Source organism: Plecotus auritus (assembly GCF_963455305.1).
Source record: "Plecotus auritus genome assembly, chromosome: 8".
NCBI classification, from domain to species: domain Eukaryota; kingdom Metazoa; phylum Chordata; class Mammalia; order Chiroptera; family Vespertilionidae; genus Plecotus; species Plecotus auritus.
In genome coordinates, this window is record NC_137782.1 from 98,304,600 (window position 1) to 98,331,485 (window position 26,886).

The following is a 26,886-nucleotide window of genomic DNA, read 5'->3' on the forward strand; positions in this document are numbered from 1 at the left end:
CACAGGCGCGCCTTAGTGCCTTGTCCCTGGGAGGGGCTGCCTGAGATGACTGAAGTGGCCTGGCCTCCAGAAAAGCTGCCTACCAACAGTCTTGTCCCCATCTCTGTGCCATAGGAATTCCCTGGAAAACTGCGTCATGTCCCAGTGCCACGGGCTGGCATCCCTTACCTGGAGTGCCTGAGACCCTGAGGTGTTCAGAGCGGGTTTTTTCTCACAGACCCACACAGCCTGCATGTCAGCCAACCTCAGAGCCCTCCTGAGAAGAGACCACTATGCCCAAGATAATCCTGAGTGGGGTGACCGTGGATTTCCCTTTCCAGCCATACAAATGCCAGGAGGAGTACATGACCAAAGTTCTGGAGTGTCTGCAGAAGGTAAAGCTTGTACCTGGGGATGGGTCAGTGTGGGCAGAACTTCAGCAAAGAACCGACATACTCCACGTCCTATTCACTGTGGCCCAGTCTTACTGGGTGAAAGGCACTCTTCTGGACATGGGATTCAATAAGTAGGGCCAATGGTCTAGGTGGGATAAGAGACGATAAACAATGAACAAGAAAAGGTCATTCTAGACCGTGATGAGTGCTGTGAAGGAAAGACAAAAGGTAATAGGCTTCTGAGGAAGTGTCCTGAGGAGATGATGTTTGAGCTGAGGCCAAGTGAACAGCCAGCCATTTGAGGATCCAGAGGGCCTGTTCCCACATAGAGGGATAGAGAGACAGCCGGTGCCCAGTCCTCATTGTGGAAGGTCTTTAAACCTCGGCCAGCGGGGGGGGGGGGGGGGGGGGGGGTGCAAAAGGGGGGAGGATGTAGGTGGCATTCTGATGGGTTTCCTCTTCCCTGCTTGAGCCCCAGCCCCCGAGGGCTGCCTGACCTGGGCTCCAGGCTGCTCTTGAGCACAGACTCTTGTGGCGAGGAACCTGGCACAGCTTTGCCTTTCTGTCTCCCAGGTTTCCCGCTCAAGCTCCCGTCTGAGAGCTATTTAGGCCACCAGGTTCCATCCAATGTGAAAGCCTGGACCCAGAATCGCAGAACAAGCTCCTATTTTGAGACGTGGCACATAATTAGTCACCTTGCTATTTATATGAGGCTGGAAAACGCTCTGCGTATTGTTTGCTAACCAGGGCCGGCTTGAACCAGCGTTGGTCTGAGAGTGGAAGTAGTCCTATGGGATTATCCACAGTCCCATGTCCCTCAGGACCTTTGCTACCTGGTGGGTGGGCTCTGCCTGAGCAGAGCTGCAGGTCTGTCTCAGATGGGGAGTGTGGCCTGCCTCCCTCACCCCGCTTTCCCATTCAGAAAGTGAACGGCGTGCTGGAGAGCCCCACGGGCACAGGGAAGACCCTGTGCCTGCTCTGCAGCACACTGGCCTGGAGGGAGCACCTCCGCGACGCCATCTCTGCCTGCAAGATTGCTGAGAGGACCCAAGGGGATCTCTTCCTCGGTCGCCCCTTGTCTTCCTGGGGGAATGCTGCTTCAGAGGGAGACGCCACAGGTCAGCCCCTGGCCTGGCCTCCCGCAGGAATGCAGGGACAAAAGGAAGGGGGGAAGGGTTGGAGTGGGCAGGTGAGGCCCTCGAGTGCAGTGAGCAGGCAGTGTTGTAGCTGCCACGTCACTTCTCCCCATCCTGGCTGCAAACCTAGGCTCAGAGCCTTACAGCTGTATGAGGACATTGCAGATGCCCACCTAACCCATTCCTGGCATGATACCGGTATCCGACGTTTAGCTGTCCGAAGTGCTGAGCTGGCTGAGTGCTCCTGGGTTGACAGCACATGAGAACACTGTCTCATGGAGCCATGCCCTGTTCTGCTTCCTTGTGCCTGGGCAGCTTGCTACGCGGACATCCCAAAGATCATCTATGCCTCCAGGACCCACTCTCAGCTCACACAGGTCATCGGCGAGCTTCGGAACACGTCCTACCGGTGGGTCAGGCAGCGTTCACCCTGCCTCAGAATTGGGGGGGGGGAATGGCCTCCACGCGGTGGTCGACAGTGTTGTGCCCCCACCCGAGCCTAGGGCATGCTGTGCTCCATGCATGCTTGGGCAGTCGCCGATGCCCACTGCCTGTGAGAAAGCAGTTTCGACTGTGTGATGACCTTGGTCCGCACCCTGAGCTCCTTGCAGGCGCTGCAGTGTTAGCTGTGGTGTGGTCATCGCTGCTGCACCTGTGATGGGGGAGGCTCTGCCCAGGTCCAGCGGCAGAGCTGCAGGAGTCCTGTTGCCCCACTTGCCTCCCTGTGAGCGAGCACGTGGGTGCTGTCGAGTCTCCTCCCCTCTGCAATCCCAGCCTGGACTTCTGGCTTCTTGCTCACTCCGGGCCCTTGGAGGAAGCCCCTCCCAAGCCTGGGATATTCTGGCCATGGCCACTCCCTCTGGCTGCCTATGTGAGCCAAGTTTCCTGGTGCTCCCCGTGTGTGCCCACACAGCTCAGGCTGTTGGACGGCACTGTGGGCTACTGCCCTCTCGTTCTTGGGCCCCACGACTCTCTCTTCCCAGGCCCAGGGTGTGTGTGCTGGGCTCCCGGGAGCAGCTGTGCATCCACCCCGAGGTGAAGAAGCAGGAGAGTAACCACATGCAGGTGGGCTCCTGGGCCGCCTGCTTGTCCTCTGTGGTTGTGCTAGGTGGTGCTCCTGGCTCTCAGACCCCCGCTGTGCCTCAGGGTGGGGGATAGAGGGTGAAGAGCTGGCTGGGTGGAGCTGGCTGGAACAGGGCTCCCACCATCAGCAGTGGACTCATTGGCCAGCCCAGTGCTCTGCCCTTTTTTGGCCATCACGCAAGCTGGGACCACACGTCCTTTCCCTCCCAGATCCACCTGTGCCGCAAGAAGGTGGCGAGTCGCTCCTGTCATTTCTACAACAACATAGAAGGTAAGAGGGTCCAGGTAAGGGGCCGGGGGCTGCTCCTGCTGAGTGTCAGCACACAGCAGCTGGGAAGAGAGCACGTGCGGCCTTGGGGCTGGGCTTGGGGCCTCACAAGCCTGATGGCTCTTGCCCCTTGGGACTCAGCTTGGTGAGGCAGGTGCCCAGCATTTTCTCCTAACTGGGGACTTCTGTTGGATTGCATGCAGATGTACCACATGTGGGCCTGAGGCTGCCATCTCAGAAAGGCATGCTGGCGAGGCTGGTACCCCATGTCCCCACCACCCCTTTAGGAGGGGCTCCCTGAGTGTAAATTGTTGGCAAACAATGTGGGTTTTGCTGAGCACCCACTTCCCTCTGGGAGTCTGGAGCTGGGTGACCCCAGGAGAAAGCCTAGGCACTGGATGTCTGGTGGTTTTCCCGAGTGCAGCATTCCACAGTCTGTGACAGCTTGTTCTGGGGGAGTTGGCGGGGAGGGTTCTGGAAACATGTGCCTAGTCTCCCGGACTCCTCCACGCACTTCTCCCTTTGGGGATTTTGCAGTGTGTCCTTTCCCTGTGACGCGTCACGGCGTGTGCGTGGCGCTCTCTGAGTCCCAGCAACTCCTCCAGCCCGTGTGCTGCGAGGTGAATAGCTTCATGCAGAGATGAGTGACAGCAATGAGCCTAGGGCTGGTGGCAGCAGCCTGCCTTGGTGCGGCTTGATGTGTGTGACTGCAGGTGCCCCGGCCCTGGGAAGGCCCGTCTCCTGTGGCTGACTTTGCTGGGCCACAGTGCAGGGGTTGGCGCTAGTACTCTCACCTCCAATTTCTCTGTTTCTCCACTGAGGCTGCCCCTCCTGCCTGTCAGGGGCTTCCAGAGGCGGTGGCAGGACGGCCTCCAGAGTAGCCTCCAGTTTCCTGTCTGTGGTGGGCGAGGGGGTGGGGGGGGAGAGGTGGAGAAGGGAGGGAAGTTGAGGTTCCCTCTGTTTCCTGCCTCAGGGTTGCAACTCAGACCCTGACCCAGAGGTGACATGGGCTCAGAGCACTCTCTAGGCATTAGTGGGCCGCCGTCTGTCTGGGTTTGGAGCGCCCAGTGTGTGGGCCTTGCTGGAAGAGGGTCAGGACAGCATTGCTCACAGAGGCCTGCGCCAAGGGCCCCCACTCCCCCAGGAGGTGTCCCTGTGCCCTGCTTCTTGGAGAGATGGGTAGAGTGTGTGCCCGATGTGGGCATGGCTCAGGCCCTCCTCGGGCGTCTCCTGCAGAGCTTGGCTTGAAACGTGGACCCAAGCTCCTCGAACTCACTCACCCGATTTTGTTTGCTGGTTTTGGGTCTGGTGGCACTGAGGACACTTGGGACAGCAGTGAAGGGGTGTGGCCCAGCCGGAGCACGGCCTGCCCTGCTGCCTGTGTCTGCTCGGGCCTGTGGATATTGTTGCGTGGGAGGCATTCTTTCCCTTTTGCTTTGTGCATCTTCTGCTCGCAGCCCTCCCACCCCAGTCCAGCCTTGCGTGGACCCTGGCATTGTACCCATGAGGGTCGATGGAGTTGCCCCCCATGGCTGCCTCCCTGTCCACATCATCAGAGGAGGTGGGTGCAGGTGCCATGTGCCAGAGCCTGGAGCAGCACTGGGTGGGGACCACTCTAGCCACCATTCCCGGCTGCTGTGGGTCAGCTCACCCTCTCTGCTGGCCTCGCCTTCACCTGCTGGGTCCCTCACCAGCACTGCCCCTCATCTTCTTGGAGGGTCCCTGAGCAGGGAGGGGAGGAGGTCAGGAGGGGTGGCAGCTGAGGGGAGCTTTCTGCCCACGGCAAAGGTAGTGCTGGAGCTGGTGTGTGCTGGCCCATGGGCTGCGGCCCCATCCCACTGCCCCAGGTCCTGCATGGCCAGCAAGGGAGCTGCCCCCGCTGGCCTGCTGGCTCTGGGCTTCATGTCTCCTCCCTGGTCCCCAGCCCATCTGCTCTGCCTGGCTCTTGCTGCCTGTGCTGTTGGGTCTACTCACCATAAACGTGAGCATCCTTGCTGTGGCTCAGCCTCTCCTGCCCCTGCCCATGGGATGTGAGGGTGTCTCCAGCAGCTGCCCAGCCCTTGGAAGAGAGAGAGAAGTGGGGAGAGGCCAGGGGGGCCTGAGAGGAGGGGAAGCTTGTATGGGAGGAAGGAGAGATGCAGAGCTGGAACCTGCCCAGCCTGCGTTGGGGTGAGGGGCACATGTAGCGTCTCCTCACCAGTCAGCCTGGGGTGCCCTCCTTGCTTCCCCCTCATCAGGTCGCTGAGCTGATGGCTGGCCTGCCACACAGCACTGTGGATTGCTGGTCAGTTGCTGTGGCGTGGATGGCTCTTCCTCCTCCCCTTCGCCTGCTATTCCTGGAGGCACTTTGGGGTTGTGTCACCGATGAAGGCCCAGTGTGTTCTGGCCTCTGCACTTTAGGGCTAGTCTGGTACCTGCCACTGTAGGGCCGGGAGCCAGGGGTTGGTTTCCACATACGGCTGTCCCAAGGCTCGGAGTGTCAGTCAGAGACCACTGGTCCTGCCAGCCAAGGTCCTGGCCTCCCTGGGTTAGAGCAGCTCCCAGCAGATTCCTGTGCCCCTTCTTGAAGCCCTTTCCACCCGGGACCATGCAGTCAGCAGCGAGTGGTGCCCAACATGGTTGTCACCAGAGGAAGGGGCCCTGGATCTGTTGGGCCTTAGGTGGGCTCTGCCTCAGACGCATGCTCCCTGCACTGTACCTGGCAGGCAGTGACCCCAGCGCTCTGCTCCCGGCTGCGGCCGGCTTTCCTCTGGGGGATACTGGGCCTCTTCTCACTAGTGGAGGGGAAAGGACTTGCTGCCAGACCGCAGCCTAATTCCAGGTCAGACACCTGCAGGGCTCATCGGAGATACTTCTGTCCTCAGAGCCTCTGGGTGGCAATGACCGGCTGAGGCGCTCCACACCCTGCCCGTGCTCCCTCCTATTGGTGCTTAGCCTCGGCTGATAGCCGCTTTCTGGGGTGCAGAGCAGGGCTCCCTCGGGATCACTTTCGGTTCAGAACCTTCCCTGGGAGCCCTGAGGCCCGTCGGTCAAGGATTCTCTCCAGTGAGACTCCAGGTGGCTGGGCACCCCAGTCCTGCCCTGTGGGAGGGTCTCAGGGTGGCCACACCTTCTGCCCGCTTCGTAGGAGCTGTTCCATCCTGAGTGTCTCCTGGGGTCTGGGACTTAGAGGACAAAAGGGTGTGTGCTTATTCCTGTCTGTGTCCCCAGAGAAGAGCCTGGAGCAGGACCTGGCCACACCCATCCTGGACATCGAGGACTTGGTCAAGAATGGGAACAGGCACAAGTAAGTCCCTCCCTTGAGGTCGCATTTGCATAGCCTTCCAGGCTGGGACCTCCTGCCATGTGCGGACACACACATTTCTTTCCTTTTCATCTTTTAATCATGGAACTAACAGTTGTTCAGTATAAAAAACATGAACGATTCTGAGCAATAGAGAGATAAATGGAACTGCCCTCCTTCCCTGCACTCAGCCTGCTCACTAGTGACTCCTGGGGAGTAGACCCGCCCACTGTGCTCCTGTGGTCTGGTTTTCGGGGACCAGCGGGCATGGTGCTGACCCTCCTGCCTTGGGCTCAGCCCTCCACTGGACCCTTACCCGCCACCTCTCTGATGGTTGCTGGAACTTCGGAGCATCAGGTCTCCACGCTGTGATGAAACAGGATAGTTTGTTTTTGCTTCCCTCACCAATCTACCCAGAACAGGGTTGAGGTTTTCTTGTTTTTCTAAGTCTTTAAATAGGTGATCCACTCCCAGAGTTGAACATATGTTCCGCTTCCCCCCACCCCTGTGCTCATCAGAGGATGTGCATCCAGCCCAGCCTCAGCCTGCAGCCCATGGTGGCTGATGCATGTCCTGAATCCCCAGCCCTGTGAGGCTCACGTCCTTCCCCTGTGCCCCAGGCTGTGCCCGTACTACCTGTCCCGGAACCTGAAGCAGCAGGCTGACATCATCTTCATGCCCTACAACTACTTGCTGGATGCCAAGGTAAGGCCTCAGCCATGTAGAACGATTCCTGACCCCGGGTGTCTCTGGGCTTGTGAGGGGCCATCTAGCCTCTGCTGGTTTGGCTTCTGGGATTAGAGACTCACTCAGACCAGCAGATGTGTGGGAGGACCCGGTATCCCTCACTGGTCAGGGTTCACTGTGACCAGCTCCGAGCAGCTGGCTGGGTAGCAAGGAGACCGCAGGGCTGCAGCTGGACAGTCCCTGCCCTCATCTGGCAGTCAGCTTTAGTCCCGGACTGGAGTGTCGGCGGTGTTTGGCCTTTGGAGTGCTATGCCCTCCTGTTTTAATGCAGGGGCATCACGTCCAGCAGCTCATGCTCCATGTCATGGAAGCACCCCATGTATGTGCCCTGTGCTTTGGCATCGACTGGGTCCCAGGGACCATGCTGACCAGGCCCTGTGCCAGGCACAGGTCTCGATGCTGAGAGGCAGTCAACAGGAAAGCCAGCATGTGGGCTCTGACTTCCAGCAGAGTCTGCACAGGAGTTGGTAGTGCCCAAGGGCCATGGGGTGAGCCTGGGGGCATGGCCTCAGGAACAGTAGCCCCTGAACCACTGCTGGAGCGGATGGCTGGAGAGGGTGGAGGAGGAGGAGCAGGAGCCCAAGGAGGTCAGACTCTGGCACAGAGAGCAGTGGTTTGCTGAGGGTTGTATGTGATTCTCCCAACTCTTGCTTTTAACCTGGAGACTGGGCCTGGGCACCCAAAGGCAATGATATCTCAGCTGACCTCCTGGAAACGTACTGATCTCAGAGCAGGTGGAACTCCCACTCCTGATTCCTGGACTCACTGCAGACACGTGCACATCAAGTCCAGGACAGACCCACAGAGACTGGCCAAGGTATCTCCGTGGGAAAGGAAAGGGAAGGGTTTGTTTGTTTCTCCCCCAAATGGTACTGGAGTAGCTGGATGTCTGTTTGGAAAAGAGTGGGTCTTCCACCGGACTTCACTACTTCCCGTCGCATGAAGCTGAGCCTCCTTGGAGGACCTGGGGTCACAGCATTGGTCGAGAGCTTTCTCCACTCAGACTACCAGGGCAGCACCCATGAAGGAAAATACTGATAAATGGGACTTCACCACAATTTAAAGCCTTGAGTTTTTGAAAGAGTTAGGAAAATTAAGGAAGTTCAAAGGCAAGTCACAGAAAGGGAGAAGGTACTCATGGTACATTTGTCTTTCAAAGGGCGGTGCCCAAAATATGTGCAGCCCTTGTCACCAGAAGAAGAGGTAAATGAAGCAGAGATGAGAAATTTATCTGAAACAGTTCAGAGCAGTGATGGTAAAGATGCTCAACAGCATGAATAAAATATAGTAACTGAAAAAAGAACAGTCTGAGATAAAGAATGACATAACACAAATAAAGAACACATTGGAAGGAATACACAGCAGATTAGGGGAAGCTGAGGATCGAATCAGTGAATTAGAAGACAAAGTTGAAAAAAATCACTCAGTCAGAGAACCAAAAAGAAAAAACAAAAAACATGAGGACAGCTTAAGGGAGCTGTGGGGCAATATGAAACGTAACAATATTAGAATAGCAGGTGTGCCAGAAGAGCCAGAAAGGTAGAAAAGGGTAGAGAATGTGTTTGAAGAAATAATGGCAGAAAACTTCCCTAACCTGGTAAAGGAAAAAGTCACACAAGTTCAGGAGGCACAGACAACCCCAAGCAAGAAGAATCCAAAGAAGCCCACGCCCAGACACATCATAAGTAAAATGCCAAAAATTAAAGACAGAGAGAATCTTAAAGACGGCAAGAGAAAAGCAAACTGTTACCTACAAAGGAGTTCCCACAAGGCTGATACCTGATTTCTCATCAGAAACTCTACAGGCCAGAAGGGAATGGCATGAAGTACTCAAGGTAATGGGCAGCAAGGATCTGAGACCAAGATTACTATATCCAGCAAGGCTATCATTCAAAATAGACGGTCAAATAAAGAGCTTCCAAGACCAAAAAAGAAGACTAAAGGAGTTCATCACCACCAAGCCATCATTACAAGAAATGCTAAAGGGACTGCTGTAATGAGAAGAAGAAATAGAGAAACCTAGCCATACAGAATTTAAATGGCAATAAATAAGTACCTATCCATAATCACCTCTAATGTAAATGGATTAAATGCTCCAATCAAAAGATCTAGGTAGATCACAATACCAGATATCAAGCTATATTACAAAGTTACTGTTCTCAAAACTGCCTGGTACTGGCACAAGAACAGACATATAGACCAATGGAACAGAACAGAGAACCCAGAAATCGACCCAAGCCATTATGCTCAATTAATATTTGACAAAGGAGGCAAGAGCATACAGGGGAGTCAAGACAGTCTCTTCAATAAATGGTGTTGGGAAAATTGGTCAGATACATGCAAAAAAATGAAACTAGATCACCAACTTACACTATACACAAAAACAAACTCAAAATGGACTTAAATATAAGACAGGAAACCATAAAAATCCTACAAGACTCCATAGGCAGCAAAATAGCAGACATATGTCGTAGCAATATCTTTACCAACATCTCCGAGGGCAAAGGAAACTAAGGAGAACATAAACAAATGGGACCACATCAAGCCCTAACCGGTTTGGTTCAGTGGCTAGAGCGTCAGTCTGCAGACTCAAGGGTCCCTGGTTCGATTCTGGTCAAGGGCATGTACCTTGGTTGTGGGCACATACCCAGTAGGGAGTGTGCAGGAGGCAGCTGATCGATGTTTCTCTCTCATCGATGTTTCTAACTCTCTATCCCTCTCCCTTCCTCTCTGTAAAAAATCAATAAAACATATATTTAAAAAAAAAATGGGACCACATCAAAATAAAAAGCTTCTGCACAGCAAAAGAAACCAGCAACAAAACAAAAAGGGAGCACATTGTATGGGAGAACATATTTGACAATAATCTATATAATAAAGAGGGACTATGCTAATTGGTCCTAACGCTGTCCCAGTGATGACCAGTGACCGGTCAACAGATAGGAGCTGCTGAGTGGGGACGGAGGTGGGGACTTCCACCCCCAGAGCTAACCTCCCACTGCCCCATGGTGCCTGGGCCCCTCTGCTGGGGCCAGGCACGCCTCCTCCCTACAACTCCTGACCTGGTGGAGGCAGGCCCGAGCGGCCCCCCAGGGTCAGCCCCCACCCCTTCGCCCCACAGCATGTCACACTGAACCTCGCTGTGGGCTGCGGCTAAACCCGACCTAGCCTGCCTGGCCCCCACCCCACTTCAGGAGATTGGAGCCCACCCTGAGCACTTACAGCTGTGAAATGGCAACATTTAAAGAATGGCACCAAGCGGGGAGATTTGACTGTTACTCCCCCTTGGGCCTCACCACCCCCCCTCCCGCCCCCCCCTGCCAGCGCCTCCAGGAATGACCACCGCTACAGGGCTGCTGGCCAGAGCCCACCCCTCCGAGGCCTGCCGAACCCTCTGCAAAGCTCGATACCTACAGTCCCAGGAAACAATCATGCCCTCCTCCCCTAATCAGCACCTGCTACCTGCGAGGGTACCCGTGGGCAGTTGGGGGTGAGCAGGCCAGCAGTGGGGGGCAATTGGGGGTGATCAGTCCAGAAGGGGGGCAGTTGGGGGTGATCAGGCTGGCAGGCAGAGTGGTTACAGGCAGGCAGGCAGGCAGGCAGGCAGGTGAGTGGTTAGGAGCCAGTGGTCCTGGATTGTGAGAGGGATGTCCCAGATTAGAGAGGGTGCAGGCCATGCTGAGGGACGCCCCCCCCCCCCCCGCCCTGTGCACAATTTCATGCACCCGGCCACTAGTACATCTGATAAAGGGCTAATATAAAAAATATATAAGGAACTCATACAATTTAACAAAATGAAGACAACCCAATTAAAAAATGGGCAAGGGACCTAAATAGACACTTCTCCAAAGTGGACATACAGATGGCCAAGAGACATGTGAAAAAATGCTCAGTCACTGATCATCAGAGAGATACAAATTAAAACGACAGTGAGGTACCATCTCACACCTGTCAGAATGGCTACCACCAACAAATGACAAGTGCTGGGGAAGATGTGGAGAAAAGGGAACACTCGTGCACTGCTGGTGGGAATGCAGACTGGTGCAGCCATTGTGGAGAACAGTATGGAGTTTCCTAAAAAAATTAAATATGGAGCTCCCATTTGACTCAGTGATCCCACTTCTAGGAATATATCCTAAGAAACCCGAAGCACCAATCAGAAAGAATATATGCACCCCTATGCTCATAGCAGCACAATTTACCCAATAGCTAACATCTGGAAACAGCCCAAGTGCCCATCAGTAGATGAGTGGATAAAAAAGCTGTGGTACATTTATAGCATGGAATACTATGCATAAGTAAAAAAGAAGGATCTCTTACCCTTTGAAACAACATGGAGGGACCTGGAGAGTATCATGCTAAGTGAAATAAGTCAGTCAGAGAAAGACAAGTGTCACATGATCTCCCTCATATGTGGAATCTAAGTAACAAAATAAACTGATGAACGGAATGGACCCAGAGACATGGAAGCAGGGAACAGAGTGCAGAATCCAGAGGGAAGGTGGGGAGGGTGGGTGGGTGGGTGGGAGGCAATCAATCAAAGACCTTGTGTGCAAATATGCATGGCCCATGGGCACAGACAATAGGGTGGTGAAGGCCAGGGGCTGGGGTGGGCTGGAGACAGTCAACAATAAAGAATTATTTTTTAAAAAAAAATGTTCAGGAGTTGCACACGAAGACCTTAGGCAGGTGGCCCCACATTCCCACCAAAATGGCTGAAATTCAAAAGACCTAAAATTGGTGTCAGCAAGTTTAACATTCACCAAAGCCAGAGACAGCCCTGTTCTTAAACAGCTGGTGTCCCAAGAACAGCTGTGAGCAATCAGAAGGGATGACCTGCTCTCCACGCAGCCACAAGCATGGGCTCGGGAGAGCACGCCCACACAGGAGCCTCCTGCCTGGCCTCACAGTCCTGGTCCCTGCTCATAGGAAGAGGGGCTTGTATGGCGGAGATGTCACCTCTTGATGGCACACTTAAAATGGGCACTTTATTTTATGAGAATTAAGATTAAGTGAAAAGTATGAATGCCAGACCCCTCTGCAGGTGACTTCCCTCCCATGCTGGGGTGGCAGGTGCTGGGTGGTCTTCTCCATCCTGTGGCTGCTGAGTGTGCTGTGGCAAGGGGTCATGGCCTGCTCCCTTGTGCTTCGTGTCACTATGACACACACCTGATATCCAGCCCAGTGGTGGTGGGCAGTGCCCGGCCCCTATAACTAGCCGCCACCCAGCAGCAGGTATCAGGGCCTGCCCAGTGTCCTAGGTGGTATGGGACTCGGGCTCACCAGGGCTGTGCTCCCTGAGCCTCCCCTCCTGGCCTCCAGGGGCCCTGAGGGCCAGCGGCTGCCCCACTCAGCTGCAGCCCTGCATCCTCTCCCCCGCCTGTAGAGTCGCCGGGCACATGGCATCGACCTGAAGGGGACGGTGGTGATCTTTGATGAAGCTCACAACGTGGTGAGTGCTGGTGGCCTTCCCCACTCTCTCCCTCCCTCCCTTCCTCCCTTCCTCCCTCGCTCCCTCCCTCCCTCCCTCCCGCCTTTCCCAGCAGAGAGCAGTGCAGACCTTTGTGTCCCAGCCCTGCGGTCCTGAATGTCAGGACCAAGCAGACCTATCACCTGTGCCCCAGTCAGTCATGTGGCCTCTGCCAGAGCCTGTGTTCCCAGGAGTAGTGGCCTTGACCAGGCCCTGCAGGGAGGCGCCAGGCAGCCGTGTTCGTGCTCTGGAGCGGGGCGGCTCCACGACAGCTTGGTGTCCATTGTGTGTGGCGGCCCTCAGCTCCAGGCACTTGCTGCCCATGGACCAGATCTCACTTTGAGACCAGCCAGAAATGTAGATTTTAATGGGAAATTTCCCATTTATGAAGTGTTGGCTGCTCAAGTAAAGTGGTTTCAAACACTGGGCTGTGTTAGGCTGCTGTGTGGGCTGGGCTGCTGTGTGGGCTGCTGGCTGGGCTAAGCTGCTATCGTGGGATGTTTGTGGCCTGGCTTCAGAGTCTGTGGGTAGGGCTGGGCTCCCCACTCTCCTTAGCTCTGCACCCCCAGGCCCTGCCTCCTGGAGCTCTCCAGGCCCAGCGCCTGCTCACTGTCACACTGCATGCTTGGCCTCTCAGGAGAAGATGTGCGAGGAGTCGGCGTCCTTTGATCTGACGCCCCACGATGTGGCCTCTGGATTGGACGTCATCGACCAGATTCTGGAGGAGCAGAGCCGGGCAGCGCAGCAAGGGGAGCTCCGCCTGGAGTTCAGCACAGACGCCAACTCAGGTAAGCCTGTGGGCAGGACATGAGGACGGGCGAGGTCTGCTCCCAGAGGCCATCTGATGAGGGCCCCTTGCACGTCGGCATCTGGGGACACTTCCAGAGACTTCCCAGGGCCTCACAAGCGGGGGGTCTTCCACCCAACCCTTCTGGCATTTTCTACAGACCTTTTCATCCTTCCCCAGCCTGTGTGCTTTCCCTCTGCTGTATAAAGGTGAAAACAAATGTATTAACCGTGAGATGTTGTGGGTTTTTTTTGTTAATCCTCACGCAAGGATATTTTCCTGTTGATTTTTAGAGAGAGTAGAAGGGAAGGGGAGAGGGAGTGAGAGAAACATCGATCTGAGAGAGACACATGGATTGGTTGCCTCCTGCACGTGCCCCAACCAGGGCTGGGGATTGGGCCTGCAACCAAGGTACGAACCCGGGATCTTAGGTCTACAGGCCGACGCTCTATCCACTGAACCAAATCAGCTAGGGCCATGGAGATGTTTTTAATGACCTGCGAGCATGGTCCATGCATCACCTACTCCTAGGTTTGTTCCCAGTGTTTCCCCAGGGCAACAGTAAGCTTGGTTGATGGAGAAACCTTTGATGGATGTGGTAGTGTATCCACAAGTTCACTGTGGCCTTTGCTAGTGGCTAACGAGGACTCCAGGTTTGTTAGGCCAGCCTGCTTTGTGGTGGTGTTTCCAGCAGCTGCCGCAGGCTTTTTAGCATTCATGCTTCATGTCTGAACATGATCAGATGTTCTGTGTCCTCACATGGGCGTGGGGCACAGGTGGTGTGGACAGCCTCCGTGTCCTCATCCCTCTGTGGTCACAAACGTGGACGGGCTGTGCAGGGAGCAGGCCAGGCGGCCCCCTCTCCTCTCACCCACGCTGACTTCCGTCCTGGTGCGTCCCTGGCCTCCCGACCCACACACACACCTGCCTTGGGAGATGGAGAGTTTGTGAGTGGCATTTGTTTGTTTAGTGCTGGAGTTCTCAATCTTGGTGGCTTCAGGACCCTTTAGGTTAAATCTGGCTAAAGGTGGTTTATGTGAGTTACGTCTCTGGATACTGTGTGAGCAATGAAAATGGAAACTTTTTTTTAATTATTTTTATTTAATTTTTAAGTCTTGGTAAGAGATTCAGACTGAGGCCTGAGGTTCAGACATGTTCTTTTTTTTTTTTTTTCTGGAGAGGAAGAGAGAGGGAGAGAGAGATCTAGAAACATCAGTGATGAGAGAGAATCATTGATTATCCGCCTCTTGCACACCCCACACTGGGGATGGAGCCCACAACCTGAATTGAACCACGGCCTCCTGGTTCATAAGTTGACTCTCAACCACTGAGCCACACCGGCTGGATAAGAAATAATTTTTAAAAATTAGAAGAGTGACAGTGTGTTACAGTTTGGCAAATCTCGTTAATGTCTGGCATGATGGGAGAAAGGTGAATCTCACATGGTGCTTTGGATTTGCTGTGGCAGCCCCATCGAGCCGGGTCCTGGTCGCGGCTGCTGCTGACAGTCACTACAGACTCAGTGGCTTAAAACAACACAGCCTGATTCTCCTACGGTTCTCAGAAGTCCAAAACAGGTTGGCAGGGCCATCCCTCCGACCTCTGCTCCATTGTCCCCTCTCCTCTGACCCTCTGCCTCCCTCCTGCCTGAAGGACCCAGCATGGTCTCCCATCTCAGGTCCTTTAACATCCTTCCACCTGTAAAGCCCTTTTGGCATGGAAGGTGACATGCTCACACGTTCCGAGGATCAGGTCTGGACGTCTTGGGGGTCGTTCTCCGCCTCCCACATGCAGCCTCTGGAAATGGCACTGTGTGTGTATCTATGAAATAACAAGAGGTAAAAGGCAAGTAGGACAGTGTGGCTGTCATTTACTAGCATGACATCAGGAAAAGAGCTTTGACCTTGCAGTGTCCTGAGCAGAGCTCAGGCCTGCCCAGCCATGCCTCGTGACCCGCCCTTCCTGCTTCCCTGTAGTACGGGTTCCTAAGTCAGCCTCAGGCAGCACCCAGACCCATGTCTGAGGAATGTGCGGGCTCCCAGGCACTTGTCCAGAAGCAGGCTACCTAGGCTGACTTCAACCTGGTTAATTTTAAAATGCAGTTTATTTCAGAAGCCATGGGTCCTTTTAGGATTTTATCTTTAAAGCCCAGTGATTCTGTTGTCTCCATGAGGATTTTTCTGATCAGTGTTGTCCCATATGTGATATGCTTTCTCAGCATGTCCCAAAGGTGTGTGTTTGGGATGTTTTCCTGCATCTGCGCTTCGGGCTGCTGCTTCCAGACGTGCTGTCCCTCCACCTGAGTCAGAGCTCCCCTCTCCAGTCCTCCTGCCTCGGGCTTCTTTGACTTCTTTTTCTTTAATTGAGTTCCAGGTGTACAACAGGGCGATACATTGTTTGTCTCCACCTGCAGTTTCTTTTTTTAAATCTTTATTGTTGAAAGTATTAAATATGTCCCCTTTCCCCCCATTGACCCCCTTCACCACCCCAGGCTTTCACCACCTAATTGTCCGTGCCCATGGCTTATGCATATTTGCACACAAGATCCTTGGTTGATTGCCTCCAACCCATCCTCCCTCCCCGCCTTCCCTCCCAGATTCTGCACTCTGTTCCATGCTTCTGTGGTTTTGGATCCACTTCGTTCATCAGTTTATTTTGTTACTTAGATTCCACATATGAGGGAGATCATGTGACACTTGTCTTTCTCTGACTGACTTATTTCACTTAGCATGATACTCTCCAGGTCCCTCCATGCTGTCACCAAGGGTAAGATATTTTTCTTTTTTACTGCTGCATAGTATTCCATGCTATAAATGTACCACAGCTTTTTTATCCACTCATCTACTGATGGGCACTTGGGCTGTTTCCAGATGTTAGCTATTGGGTAAATTGTGCTGCTATGAGCATAGGGGTGCATATATTCTTTCTGATTGGTGCTTCGGGTTTCTTAGGATATATTCCTAGAAGTGGGATCTGAGTCAAATGGGAGCTCCATGTTTAATTTTTTTAGGAAACTCCATACTGTTCTCCACAGTGGCTGCACCAGTCTGCATTCCCACCAGCAGTGCAAGAGGGTTCCCTTTTCTCCGCATCCTCGCCAGCACTTGCCATTTGTTGATTTGTTCATGGTAGCCATTCTGACAGGTGTGAGATGGTACCTCATTGTCATTTTAATTTGCACCTCTCTGATGATCAGTGACCTTGAGCATTCATTCATATGTCTCTTGGCCATCCTATGTCCTCTTTGGAGAAGTGTCTCTTTAGGTGCTTTGCCCATTTTTAATTGGATGTTTGTCTTCCTTCTGTGAAGTTGTATGAGTTCCTTATTCTGCCTGCAGTTTCTAAGGCCCTGTGTGTGGCCTGTTTCTGCTCCTGTGTTCCTTCTCATTTAATCCTCATCCTATCTAATAAAGAGGGAATATGCTAATTAACCATCACTCGGTCACAAAGATGGCTGCACCCACAGCTGAGGCCAAGTTCCCATAAGGAGCCTTAATGAGCAATCAGCAGGGACCTGAGGCTATGCCCTCCCCCGCCCCATGGGGCTTGACGGGGGACTTCAGGCCATGCCACCTACCTGGCAGGGCTTGACAGGGGACCTCAAGGTGCACTTCCCGTCCTGGTGCTGGGATAGGGGACCTCAGGCTGCTCCCCCCGCCCCAGCGCCAGGCCGAGGGAACTTAGACCGCACCCCCCAACCTGGCAGGGCTTGACAGGGGACCTCAGGCCACACCTCCCACCTTGGCACCAGGCTAGGGGACCTCAGGTCATGCCCCCCACCTGGCGGGGCTTGATGGGGGACCTCAAGGTGTGCTTCCCGTCCTGGTGCTGGGCTAGGGGGCCTCAGGCCACCCTCCCCCACCCCAGCACCGGGCCAGGGTACCTGAGGCTGCGCCCCCCGCCCAGCAGGGCTTGACGGGGGACCTGAGGCTGTGCCCTCCTCCTGGTGCCGGGCGAGGGGACCTGAGGCTGTGCCCCCCGCGCTGGGTGGGGATTGACGGGGCCTCAGGCCATGCCCCCCACCCAGCGGGGCTTGACAGAGATCTCAGGCCGCCAGGGGACCTGAGGCCACGCCCCCTGCCTGGCAGGGCTTGACAAGGGTGGGACTGGCCGGGTCTGGATCTAGCCCAATTGGGGAGGGCAGGCTGGGTCTGGGTCTCACGATTTTGAGGTGCATGTGGGTGGGCGGGGACTTGACTCTGGGTCCTGTGGTGAGCCCCAGACTCTGACAGGAGGAAGGTTTTCATATACATTTTACTAATTTTCTTTCATCTCTGACACTTCTATTATAGAGAAAGGGCAAATAGCAATATTAAATTATTTCCTCTAATTAATCTCCTTTTAATGTGCACGAATTTTGTGCACCGGGTCACTAGTTTCCAAATAATTCTTTCCTTTCTTTCTCATTCCATGTGAGTCTCACTTCATTTCTGAGTTTTTAAACCTGAGTTATGTTGTTTCATGTCTTATGTCTTGTTCTGATGTGTTCACTTTTTGTTTCATCTAACTTTTATTTTGAAATCATGTCAAATTTACAGATAATTTGCTGGTAAAGAACCTCTCGCCCATCACCTAGACTCCCCCTTGCTAAGGTTTGCCCCATTTGACGAGCCTCCCCTTCATGTGGGCAGTGCAGGTGCAGGTACCTCAGGGTGCCTCCTGAGGCCAGGATGCTGTCCTGTGGCTGCAGTGCGGTGACCTGCTCAGGAAACCAGTGCAGATGCTGTAGTCTTGTCTAATAGACAGACCGAAGGAGAATTTTTCGGCTGTCATTGTAGCCTGAAGCACAACCGGGCGAGCTGGCCTGTGTGGAAGCTGGGCCCCTGCGGCATCTGTGGCTCTGGCTGTAAGCTGGACAGCATTTCCCTGTGGTCCTGCTAGGCCTGGAGTTTGTGAAGAGAAAGTTTTCATGTTGCATGTTTGTGAAGAGAAAGTCAGTTTACAATGTTGCATGCCTTGCATCTGGGTTTGTGTGCTGTTCCTCACAACTCCCAGTTGTGAATTTTGGGCAGGGGTCAGCCCACCAGGTCACACACCCAACATCTGTCTGTCTCATTGGTGACACTGACTTTTCACTGGGTTAAGTGGTGACAGCCAGGCTTTCTCCTGTGAAGTTACTGTTTTTCTGTTTCTAATTCTTAAGCGATTTGTGGCCTCCATTGACGGTTCTCCCTGAATGAATGATCCTGCAGTGTTGACACCTGCACAACCGCATGCCTCCCATTTCCTGGCTGGAAACGCAGCACGCAAACCTTCTGCTTATTGATGTCACCACAGGCCAGGTGCTCGCTGTGCGCTCCTGCCTGCGTGCTCTGTGTGTGGGGCTCCCTCCTCTGTCCTGGGGACTGCACTTCCCCTGGGCGCCCCTCCCGTGTTGAGTGAGAAAACCTGCTTCCATGTTCCTCAACATTTTACTCACTTGTTTGAGCCTTGAATACCCAGTCGGTTGTTTCAGAATCACTATGCCACCTGAGAGAAACACACACCCACTCCCGGGCTGCGTGTTGGCTGTGCTTCCCAGAGCGAAGCTGGAGTGTGTGGGGCGTGCAGCCTTCAGGGGCCCCTCAGGCCACTCCCTCCCCTCCCTCACTGGGTCATAGTATTCAATTTACATAATTGGTTTCAGTGTGTATTTCTTTTTTGTTAGTCCTTTTGTGAGGACATTTTTCCATTGATTTTTATTTTATTTTTATTTTTTAATGTATTTTTATTGATTTCAAAGAGGAAGGGAGAGGGAGAGAAACATCAATGATGAGAGCAAATCATGGATAGGCTGCCTCCTGCATGACCCCTACTGGGGATCGAGCCTGCATCCCAGGCATGTGCCCTGATTGGGAATCGAACCATAGGTTTATGGTCAACCACTGAGCCACACCAGCTTTTTTTATAGTATTTGAAACATTCACATGGTTCCAGATATCAAAGTAATAGTATACTCAAGAGCAGTGTCTTGTTTCTGGTTTATTCTTCCTTTGCCTTTATGGGTACATTTTACTTGTTCTCACTCCTTTTTGCACTCTGCTCTTTTTTTTCAGGTTTTAAAACTTTTTATTTGCCTATTTAAAATATTGTGCATGCCAATAATTAAAATCATTTTAACAAAAAAAAAAATGGCACTCTGATAACACTGCATTTTACAGCCTGCAGGGCACCTTGGACCAGCTGGGTTTACTTTAGATTCACCGTCATCCGACCCAGCTCCTGACTTCAGCAGCGTGCAAATTCTCCCCCCGCCACCACCAGCCGGCCGGCGAGGGGGCAGGGCAGCTTCGTTGTCAGTAGTTGTGAGGGGGCAGCACAGTCATTTAAACTGGTCCAACCTCTTTGCATCTTACAACGTTAAACAGCTGGGAGAAGTAAGATAAGAAGGCAACGCTTGCTCGGGGAATGTGTAGCTCACAGTGGCGGTGTGTGCCTCATTACGATTCGCCTGCTTGTTTCTCCTGCTCAGTGCTTTCTTTTGAAGGCAGTGGGTTTTCTCTTGCGTTTCTGTCTTCTTCAATTGCGACTTGTCGTATTTCTCAACCTCAGCCATCAGGCTTGTCAGGCATGGCTACAGAGGAAGCCGCGCAGGTGCCGAGGAGAGGAGTCTGACCTGCCTGGGGCGGCCGCGAGCCTCCACTCTGCCCTTCCCTGCTCTGTGTCCTGTGTCGAGCTTGTTGGCACTGTGCCCTGTCGACGCCCTCGACGCCCTCGTGTGCGGTGAGCATCTCACCGTGCAGGCGTCATGCTCTCGCTCCGCTGCCGCCATCTCCCTCCCGTGGACTCTGCATCTGTGTAGCCGTCCTCGGGCTGAGGCTGTCCCCCGTGTTTTGCAATTACAAACTGTGCCGTAATGAGTAACCTAGTGTGTACGCACTTTCCTCTTGTTTGCGGTATTTCTTCAGGTGAATTCCCAGAAGTGGGCGGCGGGCTGGTGGGTGGTGTGTGCTATGGATAGAGCAGCATCGGGCACGGGTGTCCGCCCGTCCCCTGGTGGCACTGTGGGTGGCAGGCCTTTGAGGTCGGGCCACAGTGATGGATGGGGATGGGTCTCTGCAGTTCTGATCTGCTTTTCTCTGAGGAGTGAGATTGAGCATCTTGTCAGTTGTTTGATGGCCTTCATTTCTTTGGCAACAGCATCCTACGAGGTGTGAGTGCGTGATGGCCGTGGTTCGCCCTCGTGTCCCTGCCCTGTGTGTGCAACACGCCTTGCCTTCCTGAGCTGCTCGCTTCGGGACGGGTCTCAGGCTTCCCTGTTCTTGATGACCTCGAGGCCTGAGCAGGGTGGTCAGGTAGCGTGTCCCTGAGTTGGGATTGTCGGTGTTTTCTCACAGTCCCTGGCCTATGGGGTTGGGAGCAAGAGCACAGATGCGAGGCGCCCTTTGTCATGTCCTGTCCATTCCACACTCTCGGCTTCTGCCGCACACACAGGGCTCCAACCTGCCTGCCTGCCGAGGTGGTCTCTCTCAGCTCACCACGAGGTACTCCTTTTCCCTTCTTTGTGGCCCCAGCTCTGGGGGAGCGTGGGCTCCTCGCCCCTCGCCGGGGGGCCGTCTCCATGACCTTGCCTGAGGCATGGATTCCTAGAAATGACACCAGCAGCACAGTCACCAAAAGATAGATAAATAGCCCTTGGTCAAAATTAAAAACTGCTTCGGAGCACACGATCCAGGAAGCAGAGACAGCCCACAGAGTGGGAGAAACTTGCACACTGTAGCTGACAAGGGGTCTGCAGCTAAAATGCGCCAGACTCTGAAGCTCTGAGACAGCCCGCTGACGAAGGGCAGAGGCACATCTGGCTCCCCGGCAAGAGTGCTGTCCAGTACCCAAGTCGGACGCGACCCCAGCGGGCTCTCCCTCAGGAGCCTCCCTCCCGCCCCTCACCCCAGGCCCCTGCCTTTGCCTTTCTGTCACCCCAGGGCCCTTCTTTTGTTTCTGTAACTTGTTTCCTGAGCCTGTGCAGCCCAGTGGCTCACTTCCATTTCTGTAACTTTCTAAATAAACTTTCTCTTCTGATTAAAAAAAAAAAGAAGACACATCACTCTCCATCAGCAAGGTGGGTGGCTGTTGTCAGAACGGTGGACAGTGACTGCTGCGAACAGGTGGGACGGTTGGACGTGTCCTCCGTCCTGGTGGAGACATGAAATGGTGTGGCCGCTGGACTACATCTGGAGGCCGAGCTCTGAGCTCCGGGTGCCAACAGGCTCTCTGGCTCTGGCTCTGGCTTCTGGTGGTCCCTCGGGCCCTGCTGCCCCTGTTGCAGGGCTTGAGGGAAGACCGGAGGCGCATGGTGTTGGCCTCACTCGGCCAGATCCACCCCTTCCCCGCATGCAGGGCGGATGCGCCCACTGGGCTGTGGGATGTATTAGCAGGAATAAGTGCATCAGGGCGCTCGTCCCTCACTTGCTCGGTGGTGATGCTGTTCTTAGGGGAAAGGCGGAGCAAATGCTTGGGTTTCCCCTTCCCTTCCCATTTTCAAATTGGGAGTTTGTATCTGTTCCCACCTTATTGTTGGCCCTTGTCAGCAGGAGGGGAAGAGCTGTCACTGCCCTGTAGGCACGTGTGTGGAACCACAGGCAACAGTTTCATTATTGAACTCAGGTGTCCCATCTGTGCTGTCACACGGGCACCTCTGTCCCTTGGGCCCTCGTAGTGTGGAGGGGGTTACCCCCCCCCCATCTTTTCCTGCCCAGCCTCAGCCACGCTTCCCAGGAGCCCTGGCTGCTCTCAGTGGGAGACGGTGCACAGAACCTCGGTCACTGCCCCAGGCAAGGCACCCGGAGCTTACTGCTCCAGCTCTGGCTCCCGATGAGGGCAGAGTTCTTCCCCTGCGGGGCTTCCTCCACATGACCTGCAGTGGGATGACGCACACGTGTGGGTTTGCCACTTTCTCTCCCAGGGCTGAACATGGAGCTGGGGGACATTGCGAAGCTGAAGAGTAAGTGGTGGTTCTCACCCCTGCCCCCTACTGTGGCTGGTGTTGCCCTGACCACCCCGTGCCCCGCAGTGATCCTGCTTCGCCTGGAGGGGGCCATCGATGCTGTGGAGCTGCCTGGAGGTGATGGAGGTGTCACCAAGCCGGGGAGGTGAGGGACTGGGAGCTGGCCCTTGACCCCAGGCCCCGCCTGGAGCTGGAGCCGGATGTGTGTGGGGCTCTCCTGGCTGCCCAGTGGGGTCCCTCCCAGGTCTGGAGGCCCAGGAGGCTGCCGACTCACCCAGATGTGCACTGGTCTCTGCTGTGTCCCCTCTGGTGCTCAGACACCGGCCCAAGCACACCTTCTGTTAAGATGGAAAGTGCAGTCACACCAGCCACTTTGTTAGGCCTCAGAGGGCCGACTATTCTGAACAGCCCCAGACGTCTAGGCCTCTGAGGCTGGGCAGTGGAGTCCGTTCCTGCAGGCGGATGCCAGATCCTGGCTGAGGCTGGTGGTAGCCTCCTTGGTCCACAGCTGACGGCTATGCTGGGACCCAGGCCAGGTTGTCGAGGGTTGGATTGGTCAGGAATATTACAGAGCACAGGCCGCCTGTCTGCTCTACTGTGCTCAGACGCTCACAGACACCCAGTTGCCTCCCAGATGAAGTAAGCTCCCTGCCTGCCCTGCCCCACACCACGGCGCCCAGGTCTGGTGCCGCCCTCCCATCTCTCCCCAAAGCTGCTCTTTGGGGGCCTGGCCAGAGCCATGGCCTCAGGGGGCCCTGACGACCTCCATTTGGAGCCCAGGCCTGGGCGCTCCTGGCGCAGAGGCTGTCCCCTCCAGGTGGCCTTCTGGAGGGCTCAGGGCTCATTTCTGAAAAGCCGTTGGCCATTAGGTTCCCAGAGCCCAGCTCACTCACCTCTCTCCCCGGCAGCTACATCTTTGAGCTGTTTGCCGAGGCCCAGATCACACTTCAGACCAAGGACTGCATCTTGGAGTCCCTGGACCAGATCATCCAGCACCTGGCAGGACGTGAGTCCCACACGCCCTGCGCCTCCTGCTGCCTGTGCCGAGGGGAGTGCTCCGGACATGGGACATGCGGGCACAGTGCCATGCCACGTGGTGATTGGTCCAGCTTTGCACCAGCCAGCTGTTCCCAGTCAGCTTTCCAGGGTCATGGAGCTGTGGGCCCCGCTGGCCTCTGTTCCGTCTTGGGCAGGGGGTGGGGGTGGGGGTGACTGGGCAGCCTCAACCTTATTTGGTTCCCCTCACTGATGCTCTGGGGACACACAGGGAAGAGCAGGGAAGCCCCTTCCCTGGGTGGCCCCATGTGGATTTGGGGTGAGGCGGAGCTTAGCACATGTTCAGGAGGCTCCTGGCTCCTGAGCCACGGCCTGGTGGTCAGTGCCCGCTGCTCCCACAGGCGCAGGGCTGTTCACCAACACGGCGGGACTGCAGAAGCTCGCGGACATCATCCAGGTAGGACCAGGGGTGCCATGCAGGCGGCTCCTTTCCCCATGGAAGTAGGGTGCTTCCTTTTCCTGCACTTGTCACTCAGCCTAGACTCGAGCAAGGCCTGCGTGCTCCCTGCCTCAGAGCCTCAGCCCTCAGGCTGCCGTCCACCAGAGCACACTGCCTGCCTTGGGCCGCACTGCACCGGGGGCAACGGGCAAAAGCCTTCTCAAGGTTTTCCTGAAACAGCTTTTCAGAGGAAAATCTGAGCATAAGCCCATCACAGAATGGGGGTGAAGGCTCTCCTCCCAGCCCCACGTCTGGCCTCAGAGCCCGCCACCCCCTGAGAGGCGTTCAGATACGTGGCGAGTGTGTTCAGGCAATGTCCGTGAGCCCAGGTGGGGCCTGCGGCTGCTGAACTCAGAGTCAGCGGGCGTGGTCCCCACCTCCCAGCCAGGCCGGCCTTACCCTGGGCCCTGGAAGCTGCTTTGGGGTGGGGCAGCCACCAGGGGTCGGTGAGCCCCTCCTCTGCAGACCTAGTGGGGATGTCATACCTCAGGCCACTGGACACAGCCACTTCCTGCCCCCCAACTTCAGCACACTGTCCTCCATCCAGCTGAGGAGCCCGCCGCTCTCCCTCAGTTGCTGGTGGCTGGGGCCAGCTGGGCATTGTCAGGCCGCTGCTAGAGGCCTCTCTGAAGGACCCTCTGGGCCAGTGGCATGTGGGAGCTCTCCCTCCTCAGTGCCTGTTGGCGGAGCAGGTTTCTGCCCTCCAGACTCTCTGGAACCCAAACTGCTAGGCCAATTTGGAATTTCCTGCGGCAGCTGCTCTGAGTGACCCCTGGTGGGTGATGTGGGGTCCCCTGCCTGCCTGGTGTGTGTGCTGGCCTGTCCCCTCCAGTAGGAGAGAATGTGACTGGCAGCAGCTCATCACATTCGGGGGCATAGGCCCCCAAACAGGGCTGTGCTGGGTGGGTGTGGATAGGGTCCCGGTGTGCTGCTAGCCTGGCCCTGGAGCCCTGGGTGCTCTCTGTTCCATGGTGGGGCGCCGCAGCAGGGCAGTGGGGTGCCCGCGGTGGGGTGCCCGCCGTGGGGCAGTAGGCTGGTCAGATGGACAGCCTGTGGGAAACACGGGAGCTCATGGTTTGTGCAGGGTAGAGGGTCTAAAGCTAGTGCAGGCAGGAGACTGAACGAGGCCAGTTTCAAAGGGACAGAGCAGGCAGGGATGTGGGGCTCCGAGATGGTGTGCGACCTGCTCACGTGTGGGACCAGTCGACAGGATTCTGGTGCTGCCAGGCACAGATGCCACTATGCACGTGCCCACTGGGCATCAGACAGGACAGGCCCAGCCACTGGACAGTGCTGCGTGCACACCCACTCGATGTTGTTCTTGGGTGGAAGGGGTCATGGGAGGGTGGGGAGTGGAGAAGAGGGGGAGACAGCATGGCAGGCACCATGGGAAGGTCACGGGGGACTCAAGCTGGTGTGACTGCAACTCCTTTGCGTCTCCCAGCTGGGGGCCCTGAGGGGAGGGGAGGGGATAGGCAGGGGTGCTATTGGCTGAAAGACAGGGGCAGGTGATGACGACACCCTCAGTGTCTGTCTGTCCTGTGTGGTGTGTCCTGCTGACCTTGCCCTCATCTCCTTTCAGATGGTGTTCAGTGGAGACCCTGCCGAGGGCAGCTCCCCAGTGGGGCCCGGGGCCTCTCAGTCCTACAAGGTGGGGGCTGCCTCCAGGAGGGGCTATGGGCAGGGGTCTCTGTCCTATGAGATGGGGACCACCTCCAGGAGGGGGGCTACAGGTGGGGGGCTCAGGACACCTGTCCATTCTTCCCTCCAGGTACACATCCACCCCGACACCAGCCACCGGGGGACAGCTCATCGGTCAGATGCTTGGAGCTCCACGGCGTCCAGAAGGCGAGGTATGGCGCCTGGGGGGCCGGACACGCTCCCCTGCCCGACCCCAGGGAGGGGCACACCCAAGCAGGCCTTTGAGTCCAGTTCCTTAGCTGTCAGAGCTAGAGAGGCCTGCAAGGAGGCTGGGTGGCGCCAGGCCTCCCACATCAGCCAGGATGTTTTCTTTCTTTTCTTTTTTAAATATATTTTATTGATTTCAGAGAGGAAGGAAGAGGGAGGGAGAGATGGAAACATCAATGATGAGAGCAAATCATGGATAGACTGCCTCTTGCACACCCCCTACTGGGGATCGAGCCTGCAACCTGAGCATGTGCCCTGACCAGAATCGAACCCAGGACCCTTCAGTCCACAGGCCGACTATCCACTGAACCAAACTGGCTTGGTCCACCCGGGACGTTTTGAGAAGGGTTGTCACCAGCCCCTGACCGGGCACCGGGCTGTCCCACTATCCCACCAGGCGACAGATGTGGGGCAGGTTCAGGCTGAGGCCACTCCACAGGCCTCAGGGCCGCATCAGAGGTCTGCTGGCTGATACCATTCAGGTCCTGGGTGGATTGTCTCCCTGACACCCACTGTGCGCTCAGGCTGTCCTGAGTCCTTCCCTCTCCATACCAGCTTCTTCTGCTGCCCGGGTCCTCAGTGCTGGGGACACTTGGGGCGGAGTCTGTGCAGGCACACCGTGGCTCCTGGTGTGGGGTGGCCTGTGCTGGCCCAGGCACAGACTCCTGAGGTGCCCAAACCTGGCCACCGCCCCTGGGGACTTAGCTTTTGGGTGGGGTTCATAGCCCAACAGGTCCAGGGTAATGTGATGGTGCTGTGGTCAAGGCCACCCCCATCCTGGCCAATCCCCAGTGCCGCTGGTGGCCCACCAGTGCCACCTGCTCCGGGTCAGCTCTCGGCACTGCCGGACCCCTCCATTCTCCTCGGGCTGCTGCCTGCTACCCCCATGGAGCTGAACAGGGACAGAGGGTTAGGAGTGTGGGGCGGTTGTGCCAGGATCAGTTCGCCCCTCACACAGCACCATGATCTCGGAGGCCAGCTGGGCCTTAGCCCTGGCAGGTGCGGAGGGTGAGTGGGGCACAGTAACCTGTGTTCCTATACCTCTGAGAGTGTGTGGATTCTCAGAAGTAGCCACACCCTGGGTGGGGTGTTTATAGGAAATTGGATAATTTCCGGCCTGCCTGAAAGCTGGGGCGGGGGCGGGGGGGGGGGGGCCTGGCCCTGGCACAGAGGAGTGCAGGCTGAGGCCCTGTCCCAGGGTCCCCATGCTCCTCCAGGTCACCTGTCTCTGCTGTGGCAGATGGCGATGTAAGAAACATCCAAACCTGTAGAGGATTTTTATAAGTTTATTTGAGTGAAACTGACAATTGCTAGGAAGCAAAATCTGAAGGGATTGAGAAAATGCTCCGGAGAATGGTGGTTTTACAGCTTATTTTATACATGAAATCCATTGGTGGTAGATTAGGAAGGTG

General features: G+C 55.6%; 1 protein-coding gene and 1 pseudogene across 20 annotated transcripts in view; one reads left to right on the forward strand and one right to left on the reverse strand.

Moving 5' to 3' along the window:
• Window positions 1-26,886, forward strand: part of RTEL1 (regulator of telomere elongation helicase 1) — a 37,574-nt gene that overhangs the window by 1,671 nt on the left and 9,017 nt on the right. For 14 of the 19 annotated variants that reach the window (XR_013961534.1, XR_013961535.1, XM_080686285.1 and 11 more), the window contains exons 2-16: window positions 115-374; window positions 1,297-1,492; window positions 1,826-1,919; window positions 2,494-2,575; window positions 2,804-2,864; window positions 6,072-6,147; window positions 6,765-6,849; window positions 12,278-12,343; window positions 12,999-13,149; window positions 22,030-22,068; window positions 22,138-22,216; window positions 22,980-23,077; window positions 23,469-23,524; window positions 25,149-25,217; window positions 25,338-25,419. Coding sequence is in view for 17 of the 19 variants with exons in the window: in XM_080686285.1 (XP_080542411.1) it covers window positions 273-374; window positions 1,297-1,492; window positions 1,826-1,919; window positions 2,494-2,575; window positions 2,804-2,864; window positions 6,072-6,147; window positions 6,765-6,849; window positions 12,278-12,343; window positions 12,999-13,149; window positions 22,030-22,068; window positions 22,138-22,216; window positions 22,980-23,077; window positions 23,469-23,524; window positions 25,149-25,217; window positions 25,338-25,419 (1,336 nt within the window). In the remaining 2 variants the exon portion in view is untranslated. The other 5 variants (XM_080686275.1, XM_080686281.1, XM_080686276.1 and 2 more) reach the window with 5 other exon arrangements.
• On the reverse strand, window positions 19,568-19,947 carry LOC308257191 (annotated as a pseudogene). Its single transcript has one exon. The product of its transcript is annotated as an uncharacterized misc_RNA (transcript).